Consider the following 16,076-nt stretch of genomic DNA (forward strand, 5'->3'; position numbering starts at 1 on the left):
ATAATGATAATTTATATCTACTATACTATTTTTCTGAATGCATGGTATTTTTTTATAAATAAAATATTCTTTCAAAGTGACACTGAACAAATATTATTACTTTTGTAGTAAATGTGACATTATTTGTTTATTATTGATTTTAATGCAAAATTATATATATAAATAAATAAGTAAATTTATGTATTTGTATATATAATGTTTTTTACATAATTTTCAGTGATATTCATTAGAACAAAATATCAGTGTTTGTGATTTTTTCATGTCTAAGAAGTTTGTTGTTATGGATGCTTACTGTATATGTCATTAATGATATGTTTCTTGTATTAGTTTATTTTTATGCAATTTCATGGATATTATGCGGTTTCAGTTGTGTACACTTATAGACAGAACAGAAATTATTACTCCTCTATTTAAGTATTTAATTATTATTATTATTTAACAGTAGAAAAATAATAATGAGGAAGTTGATTTTGTAATAAATTAAACTTTCAGATAGCTCTTATGATAGTATTATATGTTTGCACTGAAATAATCCTCTAAGATTGGGAGCACAATGTACATTGCTATAGATACTTGAGTACAAGATGACTTTGAGTATAAGTCAACATTCCTAGTTTTGACCCTCAGGAAGTCAGAAAACATATAATGACTCATGTATAAGCTGAAAGTGTATGTCCAGTCAGTACAGGCCAATGGTATATTTGTAGTGTGATGTTTCATTTGGTATTTTAAAATCCCACTACTAAGTTAGATTATTATACACTTGATTCCATTTCTCTACTAATTTATATAAAGTTATCCTTTGTCCTCATTACAAATTATTTCTAAAATGGAGAAGGGCTTATTTGCTTCAGAAGATGATCATTATTTCTTTAAGAAAATTCATTTCCCCTTGATAACTTACTCAACTATGCAGGGTTAAAATTTTTGAAGATTTTATGGCTGGTGGCTAATTAGACTTAGTTGTGAACATAATGAGCAGCTCAGAAAAAAAAAAACAGCAGGAAAGAGCATCTCTACTGAAAGACATAGAGTCATGAATGGAAAGCAACAGCAGTAACGAATGGTAACGTTACCATTCGTTACCAACAGCAGTGTTGAAAACATGTGGCATTAGTAACATGAGAGAATTGGAATTTGAAAGACTGCAGTAATATTTCCCCAGTACTTTGTGCTTCATCTCTGTTGTAAATAGAGATACTTAAGAGAAACATATATTAAATAATCTTTAAATTTTTTTTGATAACATTAAGATATTAAGAGAGCAGTATATGACAATAAGTCAAAATATCTAAGGAAGATGATACATGTTTATTTATTATGTAACTCCTAATTCCTAGTTAAAGAATTTAATCACATTTCATAATTAACATTTCTAGGTACAAAGGAAATACTGCTTTAGTATCTGATGGCCATGTTAAGGTTACTCAGAAGGATGATCAGTTTACCCTGGAGATTATGGATATCAAATCCAAAGATATTGCTACTTACAGCTGCAAAGCAGTAAACACTGCAGGAGAGGCAACCAGTAAAGCCTCACTCTCAGCAGAAGGTATGTATTTATGTGAAAAGTCATATTGGATTTTATTATTAATTACAAAAAGTTTTAAAATTTGCTACTTAATTTTTTAAATTTTACTGTACTTTTATATTTTATTTAGACAAAAATATTAACAAAGTATTACTTATGCATATGGTTTTATTTTTTATAAATCTATGCCTAATTAAAAGGAAATCACTACCTGTGTTATTACTTATGGCAACTCAACCCATACTTATGATTTTTTGACCTTTCCCTTTTTGTATTATTATATTTCACATAGCATCAATAAACAACACATGAATAAAATTTCACATGTGAAAATCATTTATAAAAAATCTAACAGTAATGGCATCAATATAGAAAAAAAAAAGATTTTTTAAGATTTTTTGAAATACACTTATGGTATTCTGATTTGTCTTAATGGAATGATGATGATGATATGGTTCTACTTCTGAAAAAGAAAATAGTACTTCTTTAAAGTGATTGTATTGATTAAAATAATTTAAAATCATTTTCAGTAATTTGAAATTTCCTTTCTCATCAATGTAATTCTAAAATGTTATTTTTAAGATAGAGAAAGGAATTAGGATAAGAGAAAAACCCTAGATGCATAGACTTCTCTAATAACAGAGAGAGAACTTAGTTATGTTCAGTAACTGTAGATCAGTTTTTTGAAGATAACCACCATAGCCACATTAATTTGTATATGATATTATTTAAGGGTAAAATTAATGCTAATGAAATTATGCCAGCCACTGCATTAATTATGATTGAGAAATCCATCATGAGAAATGCCTCATTATTGAGAAATACTTGCATAATGAAGTTGCTGACGACAAAGCCCTCAATCAAGAAATGCAAATAGTAGTGCATGGAAAATTCATGCTACTGTCCATTGGTCCAAGAAATTTGGTTCATTGGACCAAGGGTGATATCACCCTTGGACCAGTGAACCGAATTTCTTTATGCGATTACTTTATTTTTATATATAGAAAATTCCCTTGGGCAATTGGTCAAAATGAAACATGTTTGATTGGCAAACATAAACCTCAGAGGCTCACATCTGGTGAGTATGGGCTTGGCACATCCAGGATCCTGAGCTGGATATCATCATTCTTCTCTTTCTTGGTGATTCCCTTCTACTTCTGACTCTCTCTCTCTCTCTCTCTCTCTCTAGGGGTAATTCAGAATTATTTTTTAGTTGGTGCAGCATAAGCCTCAGGCTTTCTTGCACCATATCTAATAATAATAATAACCACGAGATGCAAGGTGATCACCCAGACTGAGTACACTCATAGACATGACCAAGTAGCCAGGATAATACATCAGAAGCTAGCAAGGAAATACCAGTTGATCGAAGAAAGTGTACCATACTACAAGTACGAACCCCAGGCAGTACTAGAGACACCAACCCACAAGCTGTACTGGGACCGTGCCATAATAACGGATAGGACAATCCCACAACAGACCAGACATAACCCTTGTGGACAAGAAGGAAAAGGCTACCTATCTGATTGACATAGCAGTACCCAACACTGGCAACCTGCAGAAAACCCATGGGTAAAAAATCAGGAAGTACACGAACCTAAGACGAGAGATCAAAGAGATGTGGCATATGCAACAAGTAATGACCATTCTGATCATCGTGTCAACCACAGGTATGGTGCCAAAGACCCTACATAACAGCCTAGCAGCAATAGGTCTCCCAGCGAACACCTACAAGGGACTCCAGAAAGTAGCAATCCTGAACACCTGTAGGATAATCAGAGAGTTCCTTGACCAACAGTAACACCAGACATAACGACAACCACCCTGTGTACTTGGTAGCAATACCCATCACGAGGTGGAACCCCCAATCAGGGAGAAATAATATAATAATAATAATAATAATAATAATGATGATATATAATATTCAGCAAATGTAGTTCAGTAAATGTGCTGTTTTTGGAAGTTACAGCAAAATTTCCTTTGGCTATACATAATTTTCAATTGCCACTATGGCAGTTTTATTTTTTTTTATGTAAGGATTAGAATATGCTCAGGAAAATTTCTTGTTGTGAGAACATACTATAATTGCTGTAGTGAAAATGTTGCTTCACCACAATGACAAAACATTGCATATTTTTTATGATGATGTTAATTTCTGACAAGTGATGACAACTGATCAGCAAATTCTAAATGGGATGCATTCTAGGAATTAATCATAGAAGGTACTAGGCTTTTCATACCAACTAAGAAATACTCTTCAAGGTATAGGGTTAAATGGATGTCAGATGAACTAATGAGACCCATGGCAGAGAAAAAAAAATACATGTGATGCATATAAATTATCAGGCGACAGAAAAGCCTATGGTAGATATAAACTAATCTGTAATGAAGTCGCAAAGGAGGTCAGGCAAGTGAAGGCAGATTGTGAGAAATCTTTGGTGAAGAATAAAAAAAAAATACAGCAAATACTTCTTTACTATTCAACTGCCATTTTCTGGAACAACCTTCCTTCATATGTATTTCCTGAAAATTACAGTCTACAGATGTTCAAGTCCAAAGTCAACAAATATCTTCTTTCATCTTCTCAACCTCTAACCCAAGCATGGTACTAAGTACTATAGGTTCTAATACCTCTTATGTTTGGGGTTCTCATAAAAAAAAAAAAAAAAAACCTTATATAAACATTAAAAATAAAAGGCCAAATCAAATTGGTCCACTCGATACCAATGGTTGAACTGTTGATGATTCTGCTCAGGTTGATGACAAACTGAATGAGTATTTTGCATATATATTCATGCATGAGTATTTTGCATTTATATTCACACATGAGTAATTCTTTAGAGAAGGGGGATACCAGAAATTTATCAAACTTTAACAGGAAGCTAAATGATTTTGTAATAACTGAGAGGAAAATGGAAGAGAAATTGTTGAAGTTAAACATAAGAAAGGCACCTAGGGTAGATGGGATCTATCTGATTATATTAAGGGAAGTGGGGAAGGAAATAAGCAAACCCTCAGCCATAATTACAAGAGCATTCTTGGATTCAGGGAAATCCCTGTGGACTGGAGATGTGCGAATGTATCCCCAATTCACAAAGGGATATTAAAGGGTGATATGAATAATTACAGACCTCTTACATTAACTTCTGTTCCAGGGAAAATACTGGAGTCACTAGTAAAAGAAGTAATGCAGGATCATCTAGACAAGACTACAATTATACTTCAGACACAGCATGGGTTTGTTAAGGGGAAATCTTGTTTGACCAATTTGATTGGATGCTATGGTGTGGTCACAAAGGAACTGAATGCAAAAAATAATTTTGGTATCATATACTTGGATTTCAAGAGCGCTTTTTATACTGTTGCACATAAAAGACTGCTGTACAGATTGGAGCAGTATGGCATTAAGAGCAAGTTGCTGTTATGGATAAAGAGATGGTTGAATGGGAGAAGACAGAGAGTGGTAATCAATGGACATTGCTCTTTATGGACAAATGTTATTAGTATTGCCTACCAGGGTTAGGTGTTGGGCCCATTGTTGTTGTTTTCTATATTTATCAATGATATTGATGAGGACATATCAGGTATAACGTTCAAGCTTGCAGATGATACAAAAATCAGCAAGGTGATTAATGACAGTATGCTACTGCAACATGATGTAGAAAAGTTAGGCAGATGGACTGAGAAGCGGCAATTGAAGTTTAACATTTATAAATACAAAGTACTGCATATGGGTAGCAGTAACCCCAGAGTAACATATCAACTGTGTGGTACTACATTCAGGGTAGGAGAAAATGAAAAAGAACTGAGGGTAATTTTGCAGTCTGATATGATTGGTTGGTTGGTTATTTGGTTTTTAGGAGCATTAGCAACTAAGGCCGTATTGCTCCGGGAATATGCAGTGGTCATTCCCTGACCTTTCCGCATCCTCCGTATTTGGTGGTGACGGGCTCGAACCCCGGTCTAATCGAGAAGCATGTGCTACGCACTGCTGCTCCTTCCCACCTGGCTACGGAGGCACCTCTGATATGAAGTTCTCTGAGTAATGCATACATGATTTTGCTAGTAGTAATAAGGAGATGTTTATTCCATTGTATGAGGTAATGATGAGGCCACATTTGGAGTATTGCATACAAGTCTAGAGGCATCATCATTTTAAGAAGGATGTTTAGCATCTAGCATGAATACAGAGAAGGGCAACAAGGTTAGTGAGGGGAACAAAGGCATGCTTTTACCAAGAAAGAATTTAGTTCTGCAAATTGCATCATCTGGAGACTAGGCACCTGCAGTGTGATCTGATTGAGGTGTTTAAGGCTTTAAATGGATATTGAGAAAGCTCATTGCTGATGGCAATCTTCCTCTTGCTCAGACTATGCACATGAGGGGGCATAAATTCAAACTGAGGAAGGATGGTTGCTGAATACATATGCAGAAGTTTGCCTTTAGCCTGTGGTGGTTGGAATAAACTTCTGTCTGTTGTTGTGCAATCTGATAGCTTAAATAAATTCTAGAATGATCTAGACATAACTGTTGGAGGGAATGAATAGGTGAGATGGGAAAAGTGAGGTTTTTTGGCTGATGCCATATAAGCTTGCTTTCTTGCATCATTTGCCACTGCTTATGCAAATGTTAACAATACAGTGACAAATTAACTGGATGTAAAAAATAATTTTGATATCATATATTTAGATTTCAAGAAACCATTTGATATTGCTGCATATAAAAGACTGCTGTGCAAATTGGAGCAGTGTGGCATGAATGGAAAGTTACTGCTATAAATAAATAAAAGGATGGTTCAATGGGAGAATACATAGAGTTATTAATAACTCAATGTCTATTATTAATATTAATAGACATAATAACTCTATGTCTATTAATATTAATAACAGAGAAGTCATTATCAATATAAACTGCTCTTCGTGGACTAATGGTATTGGTGGAGTTCCACAGGGTTCGGTGCTGGGCTCATTGCTTTTTTCTGTATTTATTAATGATATTGATGAGGGTATATCAGGCTTAATGTCTAAGTTTCCCGATGATACAAAGGTTGGCAAAGTGGTTAATGACGGGAATGAAGGTATGCTGCTATAACAAAATCTAGAAAAATTAGGCAGATCAGCTGAGAAATGGCAATTGAAGTTTACCACTGACAGATGCAGGGTTCTGTGTATGAGTAGTAATTATCTGAGAGTAATGTATCAACTGTTTAGTGTTACACTGAAGATAGTGAAAAATGAAAAGGATCTGTGGGTAATTGTGAAGTCTGATATGAAGTTCTCTGAGCAGTGCAGTCAGGTTGCCAGGACAGCTTGTGGGGTTTGTCAGTTATGTACAGGAATTTTACTAGCAGGAATAAGGAGGTGATTATCCCATTGTATAAAGCAATGGTCATGCCACATCTTGAGTACTGCATATAGGACTGGAAGCCACATTTTAGGAAGGATACAGAACTGCTGGAATGGGTACAGAGAAGGGCAATGAGATTAATGAGGGGAACAAAGGGGTGGTCTTATCAAGAAAGGCTTCAGTTCTGTAAATTGCATCATCTGGAGACAAGGCACCTGTGAGGCATTCTGACTGAGGTCTTTTTGGCTTTGAGTGGCTTGCTCAAACTCAGTGCTGATATAATTTTTCCTCTTGCTCATACTATGCACATGAGAGGGCATAAATTCAAATTGAGGAAGGATGGTTGCAGAATAAGGAAACTAGAATGGATGGAAACTAGACAGAATATTGGAAGGGATGGATCAATGATATGGGATTTTTTTCCCTCTCTTCTACTGTATAAGCTTGCTTTCTTGCATCATTTTCTGCTATTAATAGTAATACTAAATATTTTTTTTGCCTCACACAGTGGCTTCCAAGGACACATTAATAAAACTTTACATTATAACTGTTGGTTAATTTATATAGCTTTGCAACTGTCAGTTTTGAAAGGGAGATCAGAAGCACCACAGTTCTGACTCTAATTGGCATTAATATACTTTACAATTTGTTTTCTGAGAGTAGTATATAGCAATTAAATATTACTGAAAATAACCAAAGTATTGAATGTTGCCACATTTTATTTTATAAAGATGTTTGTTTTCAATGTGAAATAGAGATTGGGGAGGGAATTAAGCTTTGTTTGTGTTCAGTTATGCTAACATAAAACAACTCTTTGCTGTGTACATTTGGCTCATTATGGCGTTATGGCCATGTTGCCCTTGTACTGTAAAACCCCCAAACAACAACTGTGTACATTAGAATTTAACACACTCTGACTGTATTATGCAAGAAAATTTATGTGGACTATACTCAGATATGACAAGAGCAGGTTTTTTTCTTTTTTTTTTTTTTACCATTGCATCAATGGTAAAAAATGCTAATACTCTTACCATAGGTCTCATGGAATTAGCCATGTGATGTAGCTGATGTTAACTCTTGTTGGCTTTCACTAATCCTAATTGTCAGCTCATCATCTCCTATTTTAGTTGCATGTTCAAAAATAATGTGATGCACTTTGCTGAAAATCAATGCTCTTGTCAAATTTTGAAGGGAGGAGGGGAGATTCACTGAGTGAACATTTTCAAAACTCTTACCAAAATTACTACTGAATTAAAATAACAATAAAAAAAAGACATGCTCTATGTGAAAATGAGGATCTGTGATGCTGCATTTACCAATAGCAGCAAAGCTAATAGCCTGACCATAACTTCCATAATTCAAGGATCAGCTTGGAATAGGGGGGCAATCATAATATGACACTTTTTCAAGCATCAGTACTTTTTTTCAACGCCCACATTATAGTGAGATTGCAGCATATATATTTCATCTATATGAACATGTTATTTAAGTGACCTACCCTGATTGCAAACCCTTTTGGTTTACAATATAGAAAAGTTCCACTAACTACAATAGAAGATGTGCAGTTTGATTGACTCTTAACAGCTATTGCTCAGATGCAGCAGGTCAGATGTATATTGCATTGTTTGATTGATGCTAAAGATAACCAGTTAAATATGAGCATTAAATGTCTATAAGGGACTTTTCTGCAACCTAAAGTTTATAATTGTCTTAATACTTTTGGTATAATTTAAATTTTTTTATATAGATGTTGCTCCAGTGTTGGAGAATGAACTTCCAAAATCTACTGAAGTTCCAGAAGGTGCCCAATTAAAACTGGATGCCAAAGCTGATGGCCAGCCACCTCCAGATGTTAAATGGCAAGTATTTATAGAAAAAAGAACTTTTTCCATATCATGTTTTGAATTAAATTAACCAAAATAATATATTTGCAGTGAAAAATATGATTTTTTTATACAGAGAATCTAGTCTTCTGTTCTGCACTCTGCAATTGCCAGTATTTCCAAGCAATCAGCATGGACGTATGTCTTCTGTGTTGATTTCCTGAAGGCATATGTCTCAATAAACTTCTTATCTCAGCTGTTATAGAGTTTGATGATGAGTAATAAATTAATTACTCAGTTACTTGTAATCAAAAAGTAATTGGCTATATACTACATAAGCTTTGCTTCATTGCATTATTTTACTAATACTAATACAGCCACTCCCAACTTCACTGCATACTTTAATGTTTTGGAAACCAGCATGATGCTTGAACCTATTAAACTATCTGTTGCTTGCCACGAACTTGGCTTGTGGTTTGCCATACTTATCGTTATCTTCATAAATACTTCCTGCTTGAATGGCCATTAATTCAGGTGCACTTGCTTCTGAATCTGATTTTCCATCCATATTATTAATAGCTTTTCCATCTTCGATATAGCACATGAACGCTGTTTTGTGATTACTGTTGGGGCGGACTGGCCCAACATATATTGATCCTTTAACGTGTTCTTTTATACATGCACTGTCCCTTAAAATAGTATTCACTGTTGAAGCAGCGAGACCTAATTCCCTTGCAGAATAGATGACAGACTTTGTCCTGCTTCATACTTCTTAATTAATCATCTTCATTTCTAAATCAATTTTGTTTTGTTTCATTTCCTACCACTACCAGCACTTGCACTTGCTGTTGGTCACTTTCCCTTCATCATTGTAATAAGTAAATAGGATTAAAGAGAAGATTCTGAAAATTTATTTATGATTTTTATATGATTGAAGATTTCAGTGAAGGGAACACATTTTACCATAATAACGTAAAAACCCACACAATTACAGTTATCTGGATTATTGCAAATGCAATAAGATTGAGTTTACTACCCGTTTATAATTAGATGCACTAACAGAAAAGCCCAATCAACTGGAAAGTGCAAATTGTTTTTATTGTTTTATGGTAGTGACCTCCAGAAATGTATTTTAGAAAAATATCACAAATGCATTCAAAATTGATTCTTATAACGGAACATAGGATAACGATGAAAGAGTAGTGCAATTTCCATTATAAAAATGACCTTTTAGAGAGAGAGATAAATAGCTTAGTTATATAGCAAAAAGTTCAACTTCCAAGGTCTTGGAACGAATTACCAAAAAAAAAACAATGTGTTATTGGGTTCACATTACAATATTTTCATGATACCTCCATTTATTCCTATGTGATGCAAAATACGTTTCCACAAATTTTTGAAGTTTGCACTGGCCGGCAAAAACTTACGTAAAGTCGAATTTCCGTAAGTCAAGTATTACAGAAGTCGGGGAGTGGCTGTATACTACTACTAATCTGTGACTGGCCTCAATTTGTCTCTTGAAAAAAGTTTGTTTCCTGCTTATGCTACCCATTAACAAGATTTCCTGAGAGTTCCATCAGAGTTCCTCACCTTTGCTTCTAGACACATTCTGGACTATATTCATTTATTTATTTATTTTATTATTATTAATTTTTAATCAAAGAAGCTTCTAATGCTTTTCTGCCTTACTCGTTTTTGAAAATAAGTTACAAAAATATGTTGCCCATACTGAAACTAATGCAGCAAAAGCTTTTGGCTTCCTTACGTTGTATGGCCAATACTAATACTGCTAACTATCCAGGAAGAAACCCTACTCTCTCTGCTTGAGATCAACTGACTACTGACTGAGCAAAGGCTTTTAAGAATTCCTCAATTCCATATTTGACAGAATTTGGTCCCAGATCTCTCCAAACAACTGATAATTGGAAAAACCACTATGTTGTCATGGAAATGTACCCAAATAACAAAAAAGAAAGTTTGCCAAGTATTCTTGCTGTTTCCACAAGCAGACCAACCTAGAGCTTTTGGGAAAAGATTCTCTCCCTCTCCTACAATTTAGATCTTTTGAAGTCAAGTGAAGCAGCTATGTAACACTTTTTATGAGTGTGAAGTTATAGCAAAATTTTTTTAGCAGTTCCTGCAGATCAGTGACTAGTATGCTGGTAATGTTAAACAATATGTTGATAATAGTGGGCAATCTCACTATTGCCCAAAAAATCAGTGGAAGAAAACAATTAAGTCATTACATGACTGGCAAAACTGCAGTAGTTAAACTATTATCAGTAAATGTGTGGATATGGGAAGTAACCCAAAATATAATTTTTGAGTTAAATTTGACATTGTTCTTACAAGATTTCATTGGAATCAATTAAAAGGAACCTAAAGTCACAAAAACTATAAAATCAAGGTTTTACATATTAAAAAAAAAAACAAGCACCTGAGTCTGAAGGCTGCCAAAATGTTCCCCTTACCTATAGAAGATGTGGCAGTGGTACTAAGTTAAAAATGTCTATACTTAATATATATATATATGGCCGACCGGGCTAGCCGGGTGGGTAAAGTGCTTGCATCATATATGCTTGCATCATAGATGCAAGCATCTATGATGCAAGCAGTTGTATGCATCTATGTTGATAGCAGATCAAAAACACACAAGAATTATCAAGTAAAGTGAATATTCATACTGTTTTCAAGTATATCCAGCAAATTTCTTTGCAAGATTTGTGACCATGGATGATGTATGAGTCCATCACTTTCAGCCAGAGACAAAGGAGTAGTCCAAATAGTGGAAACATAGCTCTTCTCCCCATTCAAAGAAAATCAAGTTGATTCTTTCTGCTGCAAAGGTGATGGCATTGGTTTTTTGGGATGATGATGGAATGTTTCTAGTGGATTACTTTCAGAAAGACCAGGCAGTGACAGGAGCATATTACACAGAAATTGTGAGATGCTTGCATCATAGACAAACACCAAGGGAAAACTCAGCAAAGGAGTCTTGTTCCACCAGGACAACATGCCATTTTATGGCTGTACTACATGAGTACAGCTTTGAAATCCTGGACTATCCTCATATTTACCAGATCTAGCACCATCACACTTTCACCTATTTCCTAAATTTAAAAAATAACTTGCTAGCAGCCATTTTAAAACTGACAGTGACATCACTGCTGCAGTGGATGCATTCTTTGAGGCCCAAGAGAACACTTTCTCTGCAGCCGGAATCAATGCATTGCAGCATCAGTGGCAAAAATGTATTGACTACAAAGGGGACTATGTTGAACTGTGGTAACATGTTACCAGAATTCTCAAATAAACCCTTCATTGTCGAGCCACAAACTTCTCAAGTGCCCCTCATACTAGACTGTTGTTCTTACAAGATTTCATTGGAATCAATTTCTGTTGGAATCAATAGCTGTTCCATCAGGATATCTGGGAAAAAAAGGACTATATATGAGGATGTATGCCTAGCTAAATAAGGCATTTGTCCAGCAGCCTATAAGTTAATTTTTTTAGAGTCATTATTCCAACTTGATACTCGTACGGGACATGATACTGCCAAGGGGGGATGTCTTTGTGTGTGCACGATGTAAGGAGTGCAAGGAAATCAGGCGACAACTCAGCATTGTTATGGGCCTTTATGAGAGCTTGAAGGACAGGTGGATGCCCTCGAAGGAAATAAATTGAGGGGCCCATCAAGCTCTCAGCTGCCCACATCAACGACAGAACTTGCACTTGGTCATCAGGCAACACAGAGGCAGCCCCCTAGGCAGAATGCGCTGGTCCCACAGGAACTAGTAGTTGTTGGTGACTCTATTGTCAGGGAAGCGGGGAACATGCTTTGTAAAAAGGATAGGTGGAATAGGACCAGGGTATGTCTGCCAGGGGCAAAGGTTGATGACGTTGTAGAGCGGATATCATCTTTTAAGGGCACGAAAGGTGATATAGTTGTACACGTTGGCACTAATGATATTAAGAGTAGGAGACCGGCGGAATTACTTAGCAAGTACAGGTCACTGTTGAAAAAAAGCCGTGAATTAGGGTTGAATTTGAAAGTGTCTGCAATTCTGCCCAGACACGATAGGAGGGAGTATATGATGAGAGCCTTGTCGATCAATTCGGCCCTGGAGGGATTGTGCAAGGCTCAAGGGGTAGAATTTTTTTCAACCTGGACTGTACTTGTTAACAGGAGAGATTGCTTCTACAGGTATGGGATACACTTAAATAGAAAGGGTGCAAGAATTTTTGCTGATGCTGTCGAGGCAGAGTTAGGTGGGTCGGAAAACTGCTAGTTGGGGGGATACAAGGACTAATAGATTAATAGTAGCCACTGGCAGAGGTGGAAGTGATTCTTGCCCTGCTTCTATTGAAATGAGCAGAAGCCTGAAAAACAAGATGCAGGATATTTCAGAGACTGCTGGGAGTCATTGCGGTACAAGTAAACACATGGGTTGTGTTAGGGTAGCCAAGAATAGAAACAGGTGCATGTATACCTGCGTGTACACCAATGCTAGGAGTTTGGTAAATAAATTTGATGAATTTGAGGTATTGCTCAAAACATCAAAGGCAGATATTGTTGGGATATCAGAGATGTGGTGTCACACAGATATATGGAATGCGGAACTGGAGTTTGGGGAATACAATGTGTATAGAAAGGATAGACAGGACAGGAGGGGGAGGAGGGGTTATGCTATTAGTTAAGAAACACATAAAGTCCAAGGAAGTGAAGCCAGTCGACATCGATGGACAGGGTAGTGTCGAGTCAGTTTGGTGTGACATAAGCATAGGGAAATCAAAATTGAGAGTAGGAGTGTGCTATAGGCCTAATGACTCTGATGAGTATAATAAGATATTGTACAGGGAAATAGAGTGGGCCAGTAAATCAGAGAGTCTTATAATGGGGGATTTTAATTTCCCAGATATTGACTGGAATTTGTGGGTTGGTCACTCGCACACTAGCAAGGCTTTTGTGGATTTATTGGATGATTGTTTTCTACATCAGCATGTTCGTGAGGCAACAAGAGGGAGCAATACTCTTGATCTGATTATCAGTAGTGATTCTTCATGCATTAAGAATCTGCAGATAAATGAACCACTAGGTGGCAGTGATCACAGTGTGTTGAAGTGGGATTTACTCAAGGAGGTAACTACCATCAGAGGTAAAGGGAAGGGTTTTTGTTTTCGTAAAGGCGACTATGATGGTCTGAGACAGTATTTAAATTCTATACAGTGGGACCAACTGATGATGTTACCAACAGCAAACTCAAAATGGGAAGCATTCAAGGAACTAATCTTGGAGGCTACCAGGCTTTACATACCAACTAAGAAATATTGTTCAAGGTTTAGGCCTAAATGGTTGTCAGATGAACTAATGAGACATGTGGCAGAGAAGAAAAATGCATGGGATACATACAAATTAATGGGTGACATGGAAGCCTATGATAGATATAAGTTGGTCTGTAACCAAGTCACAAAGGAGATTAGGCAGGCAAAGGCAGACTACAAAAAATCCTTGGCAAAGGATGCAAAGAAAAACAGAAAAGAGTTCTTTACCTATTTAAACTCAAGAAGGAAAGGGATGAATCAGATTGGTCCACTTGATATCGATCGGTCAACTGTTGAGGATCCTGCTCAGGTGGCTAACAATCTAAACGAGTATTTTGCATCTACATTCACGCATCAGGAGTTATTCAGGAAGGAGAATTATGTAGGTAAAGTAAACATTGGCAGTGAGCTGGATGATTTTGTAATAACTGAGAGGAAAGTGGAGGAGAGATTGTTGAGGATAAACATAAAAAAGGCACCTGGGGTGGATGGGATCTATCCAGTTATATTAAAGAAGGCAGCAAAGGAAGTAAGCAAACCCCTAGCCATAATTATGAGAGCTTCTTTGGACTCAGGGGAGGTACCCATAGACTGGAGATGTGCAAATGTAACCCCAATTCACAAAGGAGGATCAAAGGCTGACACAAGTAATTATAGACCTGTTAGTTTAACTTCTGTTCCAGGTAAATTAATGGAGGCACTGGTTAAAGAAGCACTGCAGGATCATCTAGACAAGAATTCAGTTATAGCTCAGACGCAGCATGGTTTTGTTAAGGGCAGGGCTTGCCTGACCAATTTGATTGGATACTATGATGTAGTCACAAAAGAACTGGATGCAGGGAATAACTTTGATATTATATATTTGGATCTTAGAAAGGCTTTTGATACTGTTGCACATGGAAGACTGCTGCACAAATTGGAGCAGTGTGGCATTGGAGGCAAATTGCTGCTATGGATAAGGGGATGGTTGAGTGGCAGAAGACAGAGAGTGGTAATCAATGGACACTGCTCAACGTGGACTAATGTTATTAGTGGAGTTCCTCAGGGTTCAGTGTTGGGTCCGTTGTTGTTTTCAGTGTTTATGAATGATATTGATGATGGGATATCAAGTTTAATGTCCAAATTTGCAGATGATACAAAGGTTGGCAGGGTTGTTAAGGACACTACTGACGCTATGCTGCTGCAACAGGATCTGGAAAGGTTGAACAGATGGGCTGAGAGGTGGCAAATGAAGTTTAACATTGACAAATGTAAAGTACTACATATGGGAAACAGTAACCCCAGAGCAACGTATCAACTCTGTGGTACTACACTGACAGTGGTGGAGAATGAAAAGGACCTGGGGGTAATTGTGCAGGCAGATATGAAGTTCTCTGAGCAGTGCAGACGAGCTGCAAGAGTAGCTCATGGTGTCTTATCAATGATATACGGGAATTTTTCTAGCAGGGATAAGGAGGTGATTATTCCCTTGTATAAGGCAATGGTCAGGCCCCACCTTGAGTACTGTATACAGGTCTGGAGGCCTCATTTCAAGAAGGATGTAGAGCTGCTGGAACGGGTACAGAGAAGGGCAACAAGATTAGTGAATGGAACAAAGGGTTGCTCTTACGAAGAAAGGCTTAAGTTTTGCAAATTACAGAGTCTGGAGACTAGGCACCGGCGAGGTGATCTGATAGAGGTGTATAAGGCTTTGAATGGTTTGAGCATGCTCAATGCCAATGGGATTCTTCATCTTGCTCAGAATAATCACCTCAGAGGGCATAAATTCAAATTGAGGAAGGACGGATGTCGGATAGATGTGCGGAAATTTGCCTTTGGCCAGCGGGTGGTTGGTTGGTGGAACCGACTTCCATCACTTGTTGTTGAAGTTGATAGCCTAAACAAATTTAAGGCTCAACTGGACATGTATTTCGAGCGAACGGAGGGGTGAAATGGGAGTGGTGTGGTTTTTTTTTTTTTGGCTGATGCTGAATAAGCTTGCTTTCTTGCATCATATGCCTCTACTAATGCTAATGCTAATGCTAATGCTAACTTTTCTCTTGAACTCTGCTGTC

At 36.7% G+C, this 16,076-nt stretch overlaps 1 protein-coding gene across 1 annotated transcript in view; it reads left to right on the forward strand.

The window, feature by feature from the left end:
* LOC150075838 (protein Obscurin-like) overlaps positions 1-16,076 on the forward strand; it is a 598,361-nt gene that overhangs the window by 425,395 nt on the left and 156,890 nt on the right. Inside the window, exons 57-58 of the mRNA XM_090387723.1 lie at positions 1,380-1,552; positions 8,625-8,736. Of these exons, the coding sequence (XP_090243849.1) occupies positions 1,380-1,552; positions 8,625-8,736 (285 nt within the window). The remainder of the gene's footprint in view (positions 1-1,379; positions 1,553-8,624; positions 8,737-16,076) is intronic.

Source organism: Mastigoproctus giganteus, chromosome 13, assembly GCF_048544385.1.
Source record: "Mastigoproctus giganteus isolate SK-2022 chromosome 13, ASM4854438v1, whole genome shotgun sequence".
Lineage (NCBI taxonomy): Eukaryota > Metazoa > Arthropoda > Arachnida > Uropygi > Thelyphonidae > Mastigoproctus > Mastigoproctus giganteus.